The sequence below is a fragment of the Trichechus manatus genome, unplaced genomic scaffold, assembly GCF_000243295.1.
Source record: "Trichechus manatus latirostris isolate Lorelei unplaced genomic scaffold, TriManLat1.0 scaffold00080, whole genome shotgun sequence".
NCBI classification, from domain to species: domain Eukaryota; kingdom Metazoa; phylum Chordata; class Mammalia; order Sirenia; family Trichechidae; genus Trichechus; species Trichechus manatus.
This window is the reverse complement of record NW_004444016.1, coordinates 5,158,561-5,171,641: the sequence shown is the minus strand read 5'-3', so window position 1 is coordinate 5,171,641 and position 13,081 is coordinate 5,158,561. Positions and strand designations below refer to the sequence as shown.

Here is a 13,081-nt window from a genome sequence, read left to right as displayed (position 1 = left end):
TTCTTCAGTAGTGCTTTACTTATTCGGGGCTTCTTCCCTTTCCATATAAAGTTAATGATTAGTTTTTCCATCTCTTTGAACAATGTTGTTGGTATTTGGATCAGGATTGCATTGTATTTGTAAATTGCTTTGGGTAGAATTGACATTTTCACAATGTTGAGAGTTTTAGGTTTTTTGTGCCTTTAAGCCTAAGGTATGTCTCTTGTGGGTAGCATATAGACGGATCGTGTTTTTTAATCCAATCTGCCACTCTCTCTCTCTTTATAGGTTCATTTAGTCCATTTACATTCAGCATAATTATTGATAGGAGTGAGTTTAGTGCTGTCATTTGAATGTCTTTTTTTGTGTGTTGTTCACAGTTTCTTTGTTCCACTTAATTTTCTGTGCTGAGTCGTTTTTCTTTATGTATTTTCTTTTCATCTTTTTCATGGTTGTTGATTTTGTGTTTGCTGAGTCTTTATATTTTTCTTGTTTTTTATTTTGATTTGTAGAATTGTTAGTTTCCTTTGTGGTTAGCTTAATATTTACCCCTATTTTTCTAAGTTTATGCCAGTATTTTATTTCTTTATATTGCCTTGACTTCCTCTCCGTATGAAAAATCTATGTCTACAGTTTTTAAGTCCCTCTTTTTTGTTTTAATGTTGTCATCTTTTACATATTGATGTCTCTATTTCCCTGTTTTCGCTTCGGTTTACTTTTGTGACTTACCTATCTGGGTTGATATCTGGTTGTTCTATCCAGTATTCCGGTCTTGGGTTGTCATCTGATGTTACTGATTTTCTAATCAGAGAACTCCCTGTAGTATTTCTTGTAATTTTTGTTTGGTTTTTGCAAATTCCCTAAACTTCTGTTTATCTGGAAATGCCCTAATTTCAGCATCATATTTGAGAGACAGTTTTGCTGGATATGTAATTCTTAGTTGGCAGTTTTTTTTCCGTCAAGGCTTTATATATGTCATCCCATTTCCTTCTTGCCTGCATGGTTTCTACTGAGTAGTCTGAACTTATTCTAATTGACTCCCCTTTGTAGATGACTTGTCTTTTATCCCTAGCTGCTCTGAAAATTCTCTCTCTATCTTTGGTTTTGGCAAGTTTGGTTATAAAATGTCTTGGTGACTTTCTTTTGGGATCTATCTTATGTGGGGTTCGATGACCATCTTGGATAGATATCTTGTCATTTTTCACAATGTCAGAGAAATTTTCTGTCAACAAATCTTCAAAAATTCTCTCGTTTTCTGTTACTCCCCCCTGTTCTGGTACTCCAATCACTCGTAGGTTATTCTTCTTGATAGAGTCCCGCATAATTCTTAGGGTTTCTTCATTTTTTTAATCCTTTTATCTGATGTTTCCTCAGATAAGTTGGTGTCAAGTGCTTTATCTTTAGTCTCACTAATTCTGACTTCCATTACCTGAATTCTGCTCCTGTGAGTTTCTAATGAGTTGTCTAATTCTGAAATTTTTATCTTCCGAATTTCTGATTGCTGTCTCTGTAAGGATTCTTGCAGCCTGTTAAATTTGTCATTATGCTCTTCTCTAATCTTTTTAATTTCCTCTGTTGTATGTTCTGTGTTTTGCTTAATTTCCTTCCTAATTTTTTTTTAAGAGTTCTGTATATTAATCTTTTGTATTCTGCCTCCGGTAATTCCAAGAAATTTTCCTTTTCTGGAAAATTTCTAGGTTCTTTTTATTGAGAGCTTGCTGAAGCCATCATGGATTGCCTTTTTATGTGATTTCATATTGACTGTTGTCTCTGAGCCATCAATACATTATTATATTTATTTATTTAATGTTTGCTTAGTGTGTCCTTGCTTCTTGTTTTGTTTTGATATGCCTAAATAGGCTGCTCGTATGAGCTAGTTTGATTATTGGCACCTTTGAAGCTGTAATGTCCTGTCACCAGTTGGTTAGATCTGTTACCAGGTATGTGACCAGGTATGTGCGCTCAGGAGTCTGCCCACTCCTATATGGATTCAGCTCAGGTGCCCAGGTAGATAGCCACCAAGTATGTGGTGTAGGCTCTTACTTACAGTCCTAGACAGGCATGGGTGATTGCTGTTGGCACAGGCATCTGTCTGCAGCAGGAGGAAACACTCTGAGCAAGGCAGGGGGCTGATGGCTGCCCCAGAGTGTCCAGGAGGAAGGCGTGTCCCTGTTCCCTAGAGTGTGTTGGTGGGTGGGTTTTGCAGCCGTACTATGAGCACCTAGTGCTGTTGGCTTTAAGGAGCAGGGGGCACCTCTTATTCATGGACCACTATCGCAGGTGACTAGGTGGCATGGGTGGAGCCACCAGTCCTCAGGCCCCTGATGTGAGTAGGTGAAGACCCTGCTTGATGGGCAGAGCAGTGTCAAATGTGCAGAACCTGGCACTTCACACAGCTGAAACAGTTGAAGTTAAACTTCTGGTATATACCCTGTTGTACTGCAGTAATGAGGTCCTGTGCTGTTGAGATGGGCGCACAGAAGTCTTTGCAGGGGAAAAGACACTCGAAGTCCGTGTCTAGGCAGAGGAGCTGTGCCTACCCTGGGTTCCTGGCTTAGGGCAGCGGGCAGTTTATTTTTTCCCATTTGTTAATTTGTTCACTCTCCAAGGCAGGGAGAATGGCTCAGGGCGTGTGACGGATCCTGCTTCTGGCCCAGGGGATTTGGCAATTGCTGAAGCCAGTCCGGGACCCAGTGCAGAGCTGGGAGCGGGGAGGTAAATGAGAGAGAGGTTTTTCCCTAAGGGGGTGTTTTTGATCTGCAAGGTAGGCCATACGCAATTAGTTATCTTTCACAAGATCAAGGGCTGCTTCTCACTGGTTCTGGGTGGCCTTGTGGACACTTTGGCGCTGGGTCTCTCCCGTGTGGAAAACATGCCTCCCGAGCACCGCTGCTTGCCTGCCCCACCACTCACCCCCAGACTGCTCAGGCCTGAACAGCTCAGGCTCTTGCTGGGTCAGGTCTGGCAACACCTTGCTGCTTCCGAACCATCTCTACCTCCCCCTGCCAGTCAGTCCGGTTCCTCAACTCTGCCTTTGACATTCAGGGCTCCAAATTGCCGTATATAATCGAATTACTTGTTTTTTCGGGTCTTTGTTGTAAGAGGGTCCACTGGAAGCGTCTGACTACTCTGCCATCTTGAGCCTACCTCTAAGCCTGCTTTCTATAATTTCTTTTATAAGTTTATATTATTGGTCTCTTCTCTCCTTAAGATCAGTCTTAATTTACTCTATGCAAGTAAAATTACCATGCAGATAGTAAATCTCTTTTTAAACTTCTGTATTTCCTGGCATTCCCAGGGGAAGTTTCAGCCAGAATCCCAAGAGGAAGACCAGGGTGAAGGGTATGTGTCAGAGATGGAAGACCAGCCCCATTCAGGTGAGTGTGACGATGGCTTCAACATTCAGGAGACACCCCTGATGGATATCCTTTTCAGCCATGCTGCCTCTTCAAAGCTGTAAGTACAGATTTTTGTCCAAGGTTATTAAGATTCATACTTCTGTTTATGCCTATTTGATTTTGTCACCGTGAACATGGATTACTTTTATAAATTATTAGGAAAAGGGAAATCAGAGTTGTAAAACATTAACAATAAAATTCAATGTAATTATACTATCATATAAATAGAAGTCTGTGTGCTTTCTTCTTATAAAACAAGTCCATTTCATCAACATTAAGAATCTCTTTCATAAATAACTCTTCTCTCTAATTACAACCTTCATTTATTCAGGAATCATTGCTGAGTCAGATTGTACCTCAAGTTTAATGTTATACAAATTTTGCCTCTTTTAAAAAATACTAAAAGAGCTCTTAATAACTTTAAATTAAAAATTACTTTGAGGATATAATCTCTCTTGTTTCTTTTTCACAAATCTTTGGAAGGGGATTATATAATTGTCTTGCCTTTTTAAAAATAATTATGGTACTGAAGGACACACTTTAGAATTTAATTTTTTCAGTAAAGCGAATTTTTTAATCAGAAAAATGGTAGTTATTTTTGTTATGGCAATAAATAAATAGTTCTTTTTTATGGGCCTGGTCATGTATCTGTCTATTGAGTGAGTACAGTATGAATTGTTACTTTTCTTCACTGCATCCCAGATCTACATACCTGTCTGTAGGAAGGCAAAATCAGTAATTATTCTAGTGTTCTTTTGTTTAAGGTGTACAGCTGAACCATACATATATATTTTTTTAATTAGCAGGTTTTAAATTTTTGTTATACAAATAGAAAATACAGCTTAAAACCCAGGTTGGTAAAGAATCGCTTCATTTGCTTTTTATAACTCCCTGTGTAAGTATGAGCAGTAGAGTGCTAAGATGTTATATGATGAATATCCAAAAAGGAAGACACCTGCATTCTGGGACATTTTATCTCATGACATTTCAGCCTGTAGAATGGCAAACTCCACACCCTTATTTTGGAAGTTATGTGAAACATGAAGTCTTTATTAGAAAGCAATAGATATTAGTAATTGAGTCTGCTTGACCAAATACTTTAAGAGGAGGTAGAAAGCTGAGTTCTTGTCTTATCATCAGAGAAGCTTAAAACTACTTTGAAAAATAGACGTTCTCCAAGTTCCTCTTTTCTGGCTTCTCCCTCAGTCTATACTGATTCTCAGGAGTAAAGGGAAGTAGAGCCTCTGGAGCACTCTATTCCAAGTGTGCAGGCCCTGTCCACTCCCATACTTTCATTTGTAGTTGCTTGGCATGTATTTCCAAGTAGGTGAAAATAGAGGTAAGCAAGGGATTATTTTTTTAAATATTGCAAAGTTGGTGCATTATGAGATTACAGAACCTAACACAGTACTTTTCATATAATGGAAGCTTATAAATATCTATTGCATGGATGTATGAATGTACCTGTGCCAAGGAACTATTGTTTATTCAGGCTGACTAACCAGAAACAAAGAAAGAAGTTTATTTTGGATTTTAAATGCCTTGTTCTATAAAATCTGTTGCCATCAAGTTGATTCTGACTCATAGCAACCCAATAGGACAGAGTGAAACTGCCCAATAGGGTTTCCAAGGAGCAGCTGGTGAGTTCAAACTCCCAGCCTTTTGGTTAGCAGCTGTAGCTTGCTGTATGTAGCTCTTAACCACTGCATCACCAGGGCACCCTTGTTCTATAGAGTTCTATAAATAATAAGAAGGATGAGTTAGCTATAGACAGGGAAATTTATATGATTTTTGTGGTAGGTGATTTAGATGTGAGATGTTACATTAATTAAAGTGAATAATTATATGGAGATGCTCAAATTGGAGAAAGATAATGTCTTAATTATCTAGTGCTGCTATAACAGAAATACCACAAGTGGGTGGCTTTAACAAAGAGAAATTTGTTTTCTCACAGGAGGCTAGAAGTCAGAATTCAGGGCGCTGGCTCTAGGGGAAGGCTTTCTCTCTCTGTCAGCTCTGGAGGAAAGTCCCTGTCTCTTTGAGCTCCAGCTTCTGGACAGCCTTCATGTGGCTTAGCATCTCTCTTCCCCCCATCTCTGCTTGCTGTCTTGCTTGTTTAATCTCTTTTATATCTCAAAAGAGATTGACTCAAGATACATCCTACACTAATCTTGTCTCGTTAACATAACAAAGACAACCTATTCCCAAATGGAATTATAACCACAGGCATAAAGGCTATGATTTACAACATATTTCAGGGGGACACAATTCAATCCATAACAGATAATGAGATGTGAGTTATAGTACTAAATTATGGACACATAAAATATGGTATATAAAGCAAAATGAGAGTATGCAAGAGTATGCAACCTTAGATGTGAAGAGAACCTGTTTAGAGGGAATAATGCAGTGTATAAAGTGGGAAGTGTAATGTAATGTTTAACTTCGGAGTAAGTAGAAAACTTGGAAATCTAGGAAAGTTATAAATGAAATAAAACAGTGAACAGTTGTACTTCTGAAGAAAATTTAAGTAAATTAAACACTTTAGCCCAGGGAAGGAAGAGCCGTGAGGAGAAATGAGTATCATATTTTAAGGATTACTTCTGTATAGAGAAGAGTGAAAAGGAAAAAATATTTAAATTGTGTAGCAGTCAGGTAAAACATAAGAGAATTCCTTAGAATGTAAAACCAATATTTCCTTCTCTGGAAATGTGGGAGAGATAGTTGTCAATGTGGCATATTCCTGCATAAAAACAAGACCGGATTCATTCATCAAAGACATATTAAGCATCCGATATGTGCAGGCACTTACTATGACAGGTACTTGGGAAGCATCAGTGAACAAAGACTACCTTCATGTAGCAGTTCAGTCACAGGTGCTGAAGAGCAAATCAACAGGAATTGAAAAGACCCAGACAATTGTAGATTTGTAGTATAGATTATAAGAAGGTAACCACCTCACTGAATAACAATAGTAGGTAAAAGAATATTTATCAGAGCTTGGGGTCCTTTTTAGAAGCACTAAATGTATTTTTATTCTTATGGTGTTATATTTCTTCAGGATGTTTTTTCCCACTATGGCTTGAGAAAACCTCGCACCTGGGGGAGGTAGAATACCATTTATGAAGTTGCTGTGTTTTTTCTGTCATGTTTTATCTCATAGGTCTGACCTAGGCCAGAATGACCCCGTTCAGGATCATTTACTGTTTAAGAAGACTCTCCTGCCAGTCTGGAAGATGATTGCCAGTCACAGGTAGGTATCCAAAGTGGTGTTGGGATTATGTTCAGAAATGAAGCAGTGACACATACTAGGTACTAAGCATTAAAGGAGATGTGTTCATCCCCTCACGTGAGCCATAGCTGAGAGGCAAATCCTGTATCTAAGCCTGTTTTATCCATAAGTACTCACAGCTGCTTTCACAGGTCTGCATAAGAAATAGTTGCTGTGTCATGAGTTGCCTCTAAAAATTGTTTCCTATTACATGATAAAATTTGTATTTAAAATATATGCCTCCTTCCAATATGATGGCGTCTCCTTTTCCACAGACATAGGGCCTCAGGGGACTTGAACAAATTTCTAAGCACTAAATCACTATATTACAATAGTAGTTAAATGTTTTATAGGTTTTTTTTCCTTAATTCTTTTTCTGTTCAGCAAGAAGAAACTAATAGATTTCTTCCTTAATGGCACTCATAGTCTGCATTTTCCTAAGGAAGGTCTAACAAGAAGTGAGCCACACTTTGTAGTTTAAATATTGTCTTCTAGTTCATAGCTACTCTTCTTATTCAGAGTGACTTGCCAGAGTTCCTCATCCTCTCTGGGTTTGTCCCTTACCAGGTTCAGCAGTCCATTTCTGAAGCCTGTGTCAGATAGGCAGGCCCCAGGATACAAAGATGTGGTGAAAAGGTCAGTGGAAAAGGGGTCAAGAAAGGTTGGTCGCTTTTATATCTGTCTTTTCATTCTTTTTTTTAAGTTATTTTGTTGTTGCTGCTGCCATTGAGAATATACACAGCAAACAATATACCAATTCAAGTTTCTGCATGTACAATTCAGTTACATTGATTATATCCTTCAAGTTGTGCAGTCATTCTCACTCTCATTTTCTGAGTTGTTCCTCCCCCAGTAACAAAATTTCACTGCCCCCTAGGGTTCGTATCTGATCTTTCAAGTTGCTGTTATCAGTTTGAACCCATATAGATAGATTTTAAATGAGCACAATGCTCAAGGCGGACATTCTTTACTAGTTAAGCTAAACTATCATTTGGTTTTAAGAAGACTTCAGAGGATATTTTTTGTTTAAGTTTAAAGATTATCTCAGGGCAGTAGTTTCAGGAGTTCATCTGGCCTCTATGGCTCCAGAAAGTCTGGATTCCATGAGGATTTGAAATTTTGTTCTGCATTTTTCCCCTTTTTGACCAGGATTCTTCTATAGAATCTTTGATAGCCAGGCACCATTGAGTTCTTCTGGTCTCATGGCAAAGGAGACAGTTGTTCATGGAGGCAATTAGCCACACATTCTATTTCTTCCTCCTATTTCTGACTCTCATTCTTCCTGTGTTGTTCAAGATGAACAGAGACCAATTGTTGTGCCTTGGATGGTGTCTTTTGATTCTTTATTTCTCATCTATTAGATTATTTTTTTTTACTTCATTGACATTACTCAAGATACATTTTGCAGCTAAAGATGTTAAGTTATGGTTAGCTCGGTCTTTTCATTTGAGAGGGAATGAAGGGAACAAAAAGATACTATAGTTTTTTGTTTTGGGGGTTTTTTTCCCCATATTTTTAAGCAATGTGATCCATTTAGTATAATCATACCGTTAGCCTTTAGTAGATTTTGACACTGTTCTTTGGAGCAAAACTTGAAAAGGAAAGCTGTATGACCAGGCAGTTATGTAAGTATTAAGGCAGCTATGGTAATCCAAAGGGATGTTACTAACGTTGGTTGTTTACAGTATTTTGGATTTTGACAGCATAGTATATTTAAAATGCTGTCATAAACCAATGTGTTAATACAGTATAGAAGATCAGGAAGGGACCTTTGGAAAAAAAACACTTTCATATTAAATGTAAGAAAACTAAGGCTTAGTGGTGGTCATGACTTGCAGTTAATAGCAGAGCTAGAACTAAACCCCAAATTCTTACCTTCCAGTTTAGTCCTGTTTCTATACTACTGTGCCTTCTCTTACATACCCACTCCCTGTGCCTCATTAAGTAATCATTTATCTTATTATTCACCTGATCCTCATTCTTTTTACTCCCATGAGAGGAGAAAAAATTCTTAGCTTTGATTTATGCAATAATAAAAGTAGATTAATTACCTAGTATAAGACTGTACATTGTAAACAGTCAGTCAGTAACTGCTGTGTGACAAACTGACCATTGGACTCTTTACAGCTTTGGTACCTAGGGCCAGCATTCCTACTACGATGTTGTTGTTGTGTGCCATGAGTTGATTCCAACTCATAGTGACCCTATATGACAGAGTAGAATTGCCCCATAGGATTTCCTAGGCTGTAATCTTTGCGGGAGCAGATTGCTAGGTCTTTTGCAGAGCTGCTGGGTGAGTTTGAACCACCAAGCTCTGGTTAGCAGGAATGCACTTAACCATTACACCATCAGGACTCCATCCTACTATGATAGTTGAGTGAAACGTCTGGGCCTGTGGGTTCTGGAGTCAGGCTGCCTTTGAATTGGAATCTAGGCTGGGTGACTTGGGACAGGTACTTCACCTCTTTAGATCTCAGTTTCATCTGTCAAGTGGGAATAATACTTACGTTATACTTTTATTGAGAAAATTGAGTTTATATATAAAGTGCCTAGCATAGTGCTTGGTCTATTGTAAGCAGTCAAATGTTAGCTGCTGGTGTTATTTTATTATTTGGTGGGTTGGTTTTATTTTTACTTTTTTTTCATTAAGAGCTGGTTAGTTCTCCAAGAGAGCATGTCAGGTCCCACATATTCCACATGAATGTTTGATTTCCCCTGGTTTCTCTTGGCCATCTGCAGACCCATGGACTTAACTAGCTTGAAGAGGAATCTGTCAAAGGGACGGATTCGCACCATGGCCCAGTTTCAGCGGGACCTGATGCTGATGTTCCAAAATGCTGTGATGTACAATGACTCTGACCATCACGTGTACCACATGGCTGTGGAGATGCAGCGGGAAGTCTTGGAACAGATTCAGGTACTGTATATAGAGAGCTTCAGGAAAAAGGAATATAGCCTCTGGAATCTGATTTCAGAAAGTCTTTGAGAATAAGGATGATAATGAGATGACCTTGTGTTCCCAGAGTTTATCTTTAGGGGTAATTCAAGGCCCTGAAAGATTGACATTGTGCCTACTGGTTTGGAAAGTCCTGAGCCTCAGTAGGTCCAGCTCTAATAAATTGTGAGGTGAAGTAGTCCAGGAAGGCAGGCAGCAGTGGAGAGCTCTCAGGAGAGCTGGGAATAGATAAGTAATGGGAGATCCTGCTTCTAGAGCCTCAGGTCAGAGGCACAGACTTGTAAACCAGAGGCTGGAGTCAATGAGCATTTTTGGTTTACTACATCTGTTGATATTAAGGTACCTTCACACTATCCCATCTTTAGCAAATAAGACATAGTAGCCAGAAGAGGACATTTGAGGATTTCTTTCTGGGCAGCATCATACTTTAAAGAAAGAAGTATAGTCAAATTTATGTGCAGAAGAAGAAATAATTTGCATTCAAACCTCTGTAGCTTTTAAGATTCATAGCTTGCTATCTGTGCCTTGACCCTGTAGGTGCTGAGTATTTGGTTAGATAAAAGAAGAGATTTAAGTAGCCTGGAATGAGAACCACCCAACCTGGTGGATGATGGATGGAAAACCTGTTTTGTTAACCTGGAGCTGCTACCTTGACCATTTCTGGAGTTTGGACCTCTTCTTAAGACTCTGACCCAAAGATTTCAGTACTTGTTTACCACTTCTCTGTTTTCTTTTCTAATAAAAGTAAGGCCTTTAATTCATCACCAAGGAGTCAAAGATGTCTGTGAACATAGTATAAAGAAAAGAGGAAGGCTGAGATTTGGGTTTATGCACAATTGTTGCCCACAACTTTGTTCTGCAAGCTTAATTTAGAGATAACTAGATTAAGCCTATTATTACTGATCTATAAATAAATGTTACTTCACAAACCTCAGACTGCTTTTTAATGATTAAAGAAGCCGGGTATAAAGAGGATAGCATGATGTGGTGAAATGAAGAAGATATTTGACACCGGTTTTCTTATATATACTATCTGGAACAGGGCGGGGTGTGATTGGGGGGCAGGGTATCTTTGATTTGTCTTCTAATTTGTAAAACCAAAAAACTAATCCCGTTGAGTTGATTGGGACTCATAGTGACTCTATAGGACAGAGTAGAACTGCCCTGTGGAGTTTCCAAGGCTGCAATCTTTGCAGGAGCTGACTGCCGTATTTTTTACCTATGGCGGTTAGCTGCCGAGCTCATAACCACTGCAGTACCAGGGCTCTTCCTCATTTGTAACGTCTGGATAATTGAAGCATCCCTCAAATGGTGGGAAGAAGAATAAGATAAATTATGAAGAAAATGTAAAAACAACAACAACAAAACCCAAAAAGTGTAGTGCTCTTGGAACAGATTCAGGTATTGTATATAAAGAGCTGCAGGAAAAAGGATATAGCCTATGAAATCTGATTTCAGAAAGTCTTTGAGAATAAGGATGATACTGAGATGACCTGGTGTTCCCAGAGTTTATCTGTAGGGGTAATTCAAGGCCCTGAAGGACTGACGTTGTGCCTACTTGTTTGGAAAGTCCTGAGCCTCAGTAGGTCCAGCTCTAATAAATTGTGAAGTGAAGTAGTCCAGGAAGGCAGGCAGCAGTGGAGAGCTCTCAGGAGAGCTGGGAATAGATAAGTAACGGGAGATCCTGCTTCTGAAGCCTCAAGTCAGAGGCATAGACTTGTAAACCAGAGGCTACGAAAACGTCTGTGGCTGGTTCCCTTTCTTGGTTAAAAGAAATCAGCGAAGGGTCGAAGCTTACTGCTAGGATTGGCCCTCTGCAGCCTCCGTCCTAGAGCTGGGGCTTCTGGTCTCCTAGCAACAACTTGTGGCCACTGAGGAGGGTGCGGTGCTGTGGTGAGTGCCTCCGGTGGGTGCAGCCCAGAGAGGATGAGAGGACCACGCTTTTCAGTCAGTCCTGGCCCTAAACCAGCAGTCGTCCCTGCGGGGCGGGGTCTCTTCATTAAGGCAGCTAGCCACTAGAAGCTGCTCACCTGCCATTGGAGTAGCGTTGCCCATCCTTCCATGCCCCTGCTCCCACTCCCGCCCCTGCTCCCACTCCCGCCCCCGCCCCCACCCGTCTGCCACAGTCCCAGACCTTGTAGCAACCCCTTGGCCTCTGTCTTGTAAGCCCCTCAGTCCTTCCCTCGGTGAATGCGCTTACAAAAACACAAGGCATGACCTGGACGCGGGGTAGTAGAAATATCACTGAGACAATGCTTATAGAAAAATATATGGCAGTTTGTAACTTTATAAATTAAAATCAAGCACTTAATATTGCTATTCTTAATCACAATTACATTAATTTTGGGGTGGGTAGAGTACTGTCGTTGCAGTTGATACCTGTTAAGAAACTATTAAATTGTACTCTGAAAAGCCAGGATGGAGATATCAATGCCCCTACCTCAGATATATGTAGAAAAAACTCTGGCCATTATCAAACCAGATATTGTTGACAAAGAAGAGGAGATACAAGATATTATTCTCAGATCTGGATTCACCATTGTTCAGGTAACTTCTGGGCAGGGTGATCATGCTTTTTTCTCTTTTTGATTCTTTTTTATGTAAATGGCGCTAGTCCATTTAGATCCTTAGTGTTTAGCGTTAAATTTAGGTTTATTCTTGTAGCTGTAAAAGTAACGTGATAATTGTAAAAAAAAAATTTTTTCATGCTTCAGAAGAATATAAAATGAGAAATAAAGTTCCCTTTTCTTTCTCTCCAACCCCAAGTCTCAGTCTCCAGAGGCAACCACTGTTAACACTTTCTGTTCTTCCAGGGATTATCGATGCATTTTCAAACCTTTTCCCCCTTTAAAAGAGCATAGTTTCTCTCCCTTGACCCCCCTTTACAAAGTCCCTGAATATTCCAAATATTACGTCTGATTCTATCTCATTCTTCCTTACTTCTGTGTAATATTCCTCTGAATGGATGCACCGTTATTTATTTACTTTTAAAAGTTCTCTATTCATAGTCTTTTAGGTTGTTGGTATTTTTTTCAGTTAATATTTTTCATTACAAACATTTAAGGTTTTAAAGCCTTATATTTGTTCTGCAGTTGGTAAACATTGTCATTTTAGAGGCTTGGAAATGAATATAAAAAGAGTATTGTTGAAGATTATCAAATAGAATTGAATATTTTTAATCTTTTTGTACCATCCTTACTTGAATTTCCAGTTTTTTATTCTCTTACATTTATACAGTGTCATATTGCCTATTTAGTCAGTGTTCTAAAAAATAAAAAAGAGAAAACTTCAATCTTATGGAAATATATAGAATTTCAGTTGAATTTCAAAGGCTAGGTAGAGGCCAAGAGTAGAGATGGTACAAGAAAAATGTAAGTAAACAGTACAGGAAAGTGTAAGGAAATATTTAATATAATTGAGAGAACTTTTTAATAAATGGTGTTAGGAAAACTGGATAGGCTTTTTTTTTTTTTTTTT

The 13,081-nt window shown here is 39.0% G+C and overlaps 2 protein-coding genes across 2 annotated transcripts in view; both read left to right on the top strand.

Annotated features, from left to right (window-relative positions):
* The window catches only part of BRD8 (bromodomain containing 8), a 55,597-nt gene extending 45,010 nt beyond the window's left edge, over positions 1–10,587 (top strand). Inside the window, 5 exon segments of the mRNA XM_023735574.1 lie at positions 3,276–3,435; positions 6,541–6,630; positions 7,216–7,284; positions 9,388–9,565; positions 10,142–10,587. Coding sequence (XP_023591342.1) covers positions 3,276–3,435; positions 6,541–6,630; positions 7,216–7,284; positions 9,388–9,565; positions 10,142–10,258 — 614 coding nt within the window. The 3' untranslated portion in view covers positions 10,259–10,587.
* An 833-nt stretch (positions 10,588–11,420) lies between these two features.
* The window catches only part of NME5 (NME/NM23 family member 5), a 36,683-nt gene continuing 35,022 nt past the window's right edge, over positions 11,421–13,081 (top strand). The window contains exons 1-2 of the mRNA XM_004381032.3: positions 11,421–11,489; positions 12,018–12,151. Of these exons, the coding sequence (XP_004381089.1) occupies positions 12,023–12,151 (129 nt within the window). The 5' untranslated portion in view covers positions 11,421–11,489; positions 12,018–12,022. The remainder of the gene's footprint in view (positions 11,490–12,017; positions 12,152–13,081) is intronic.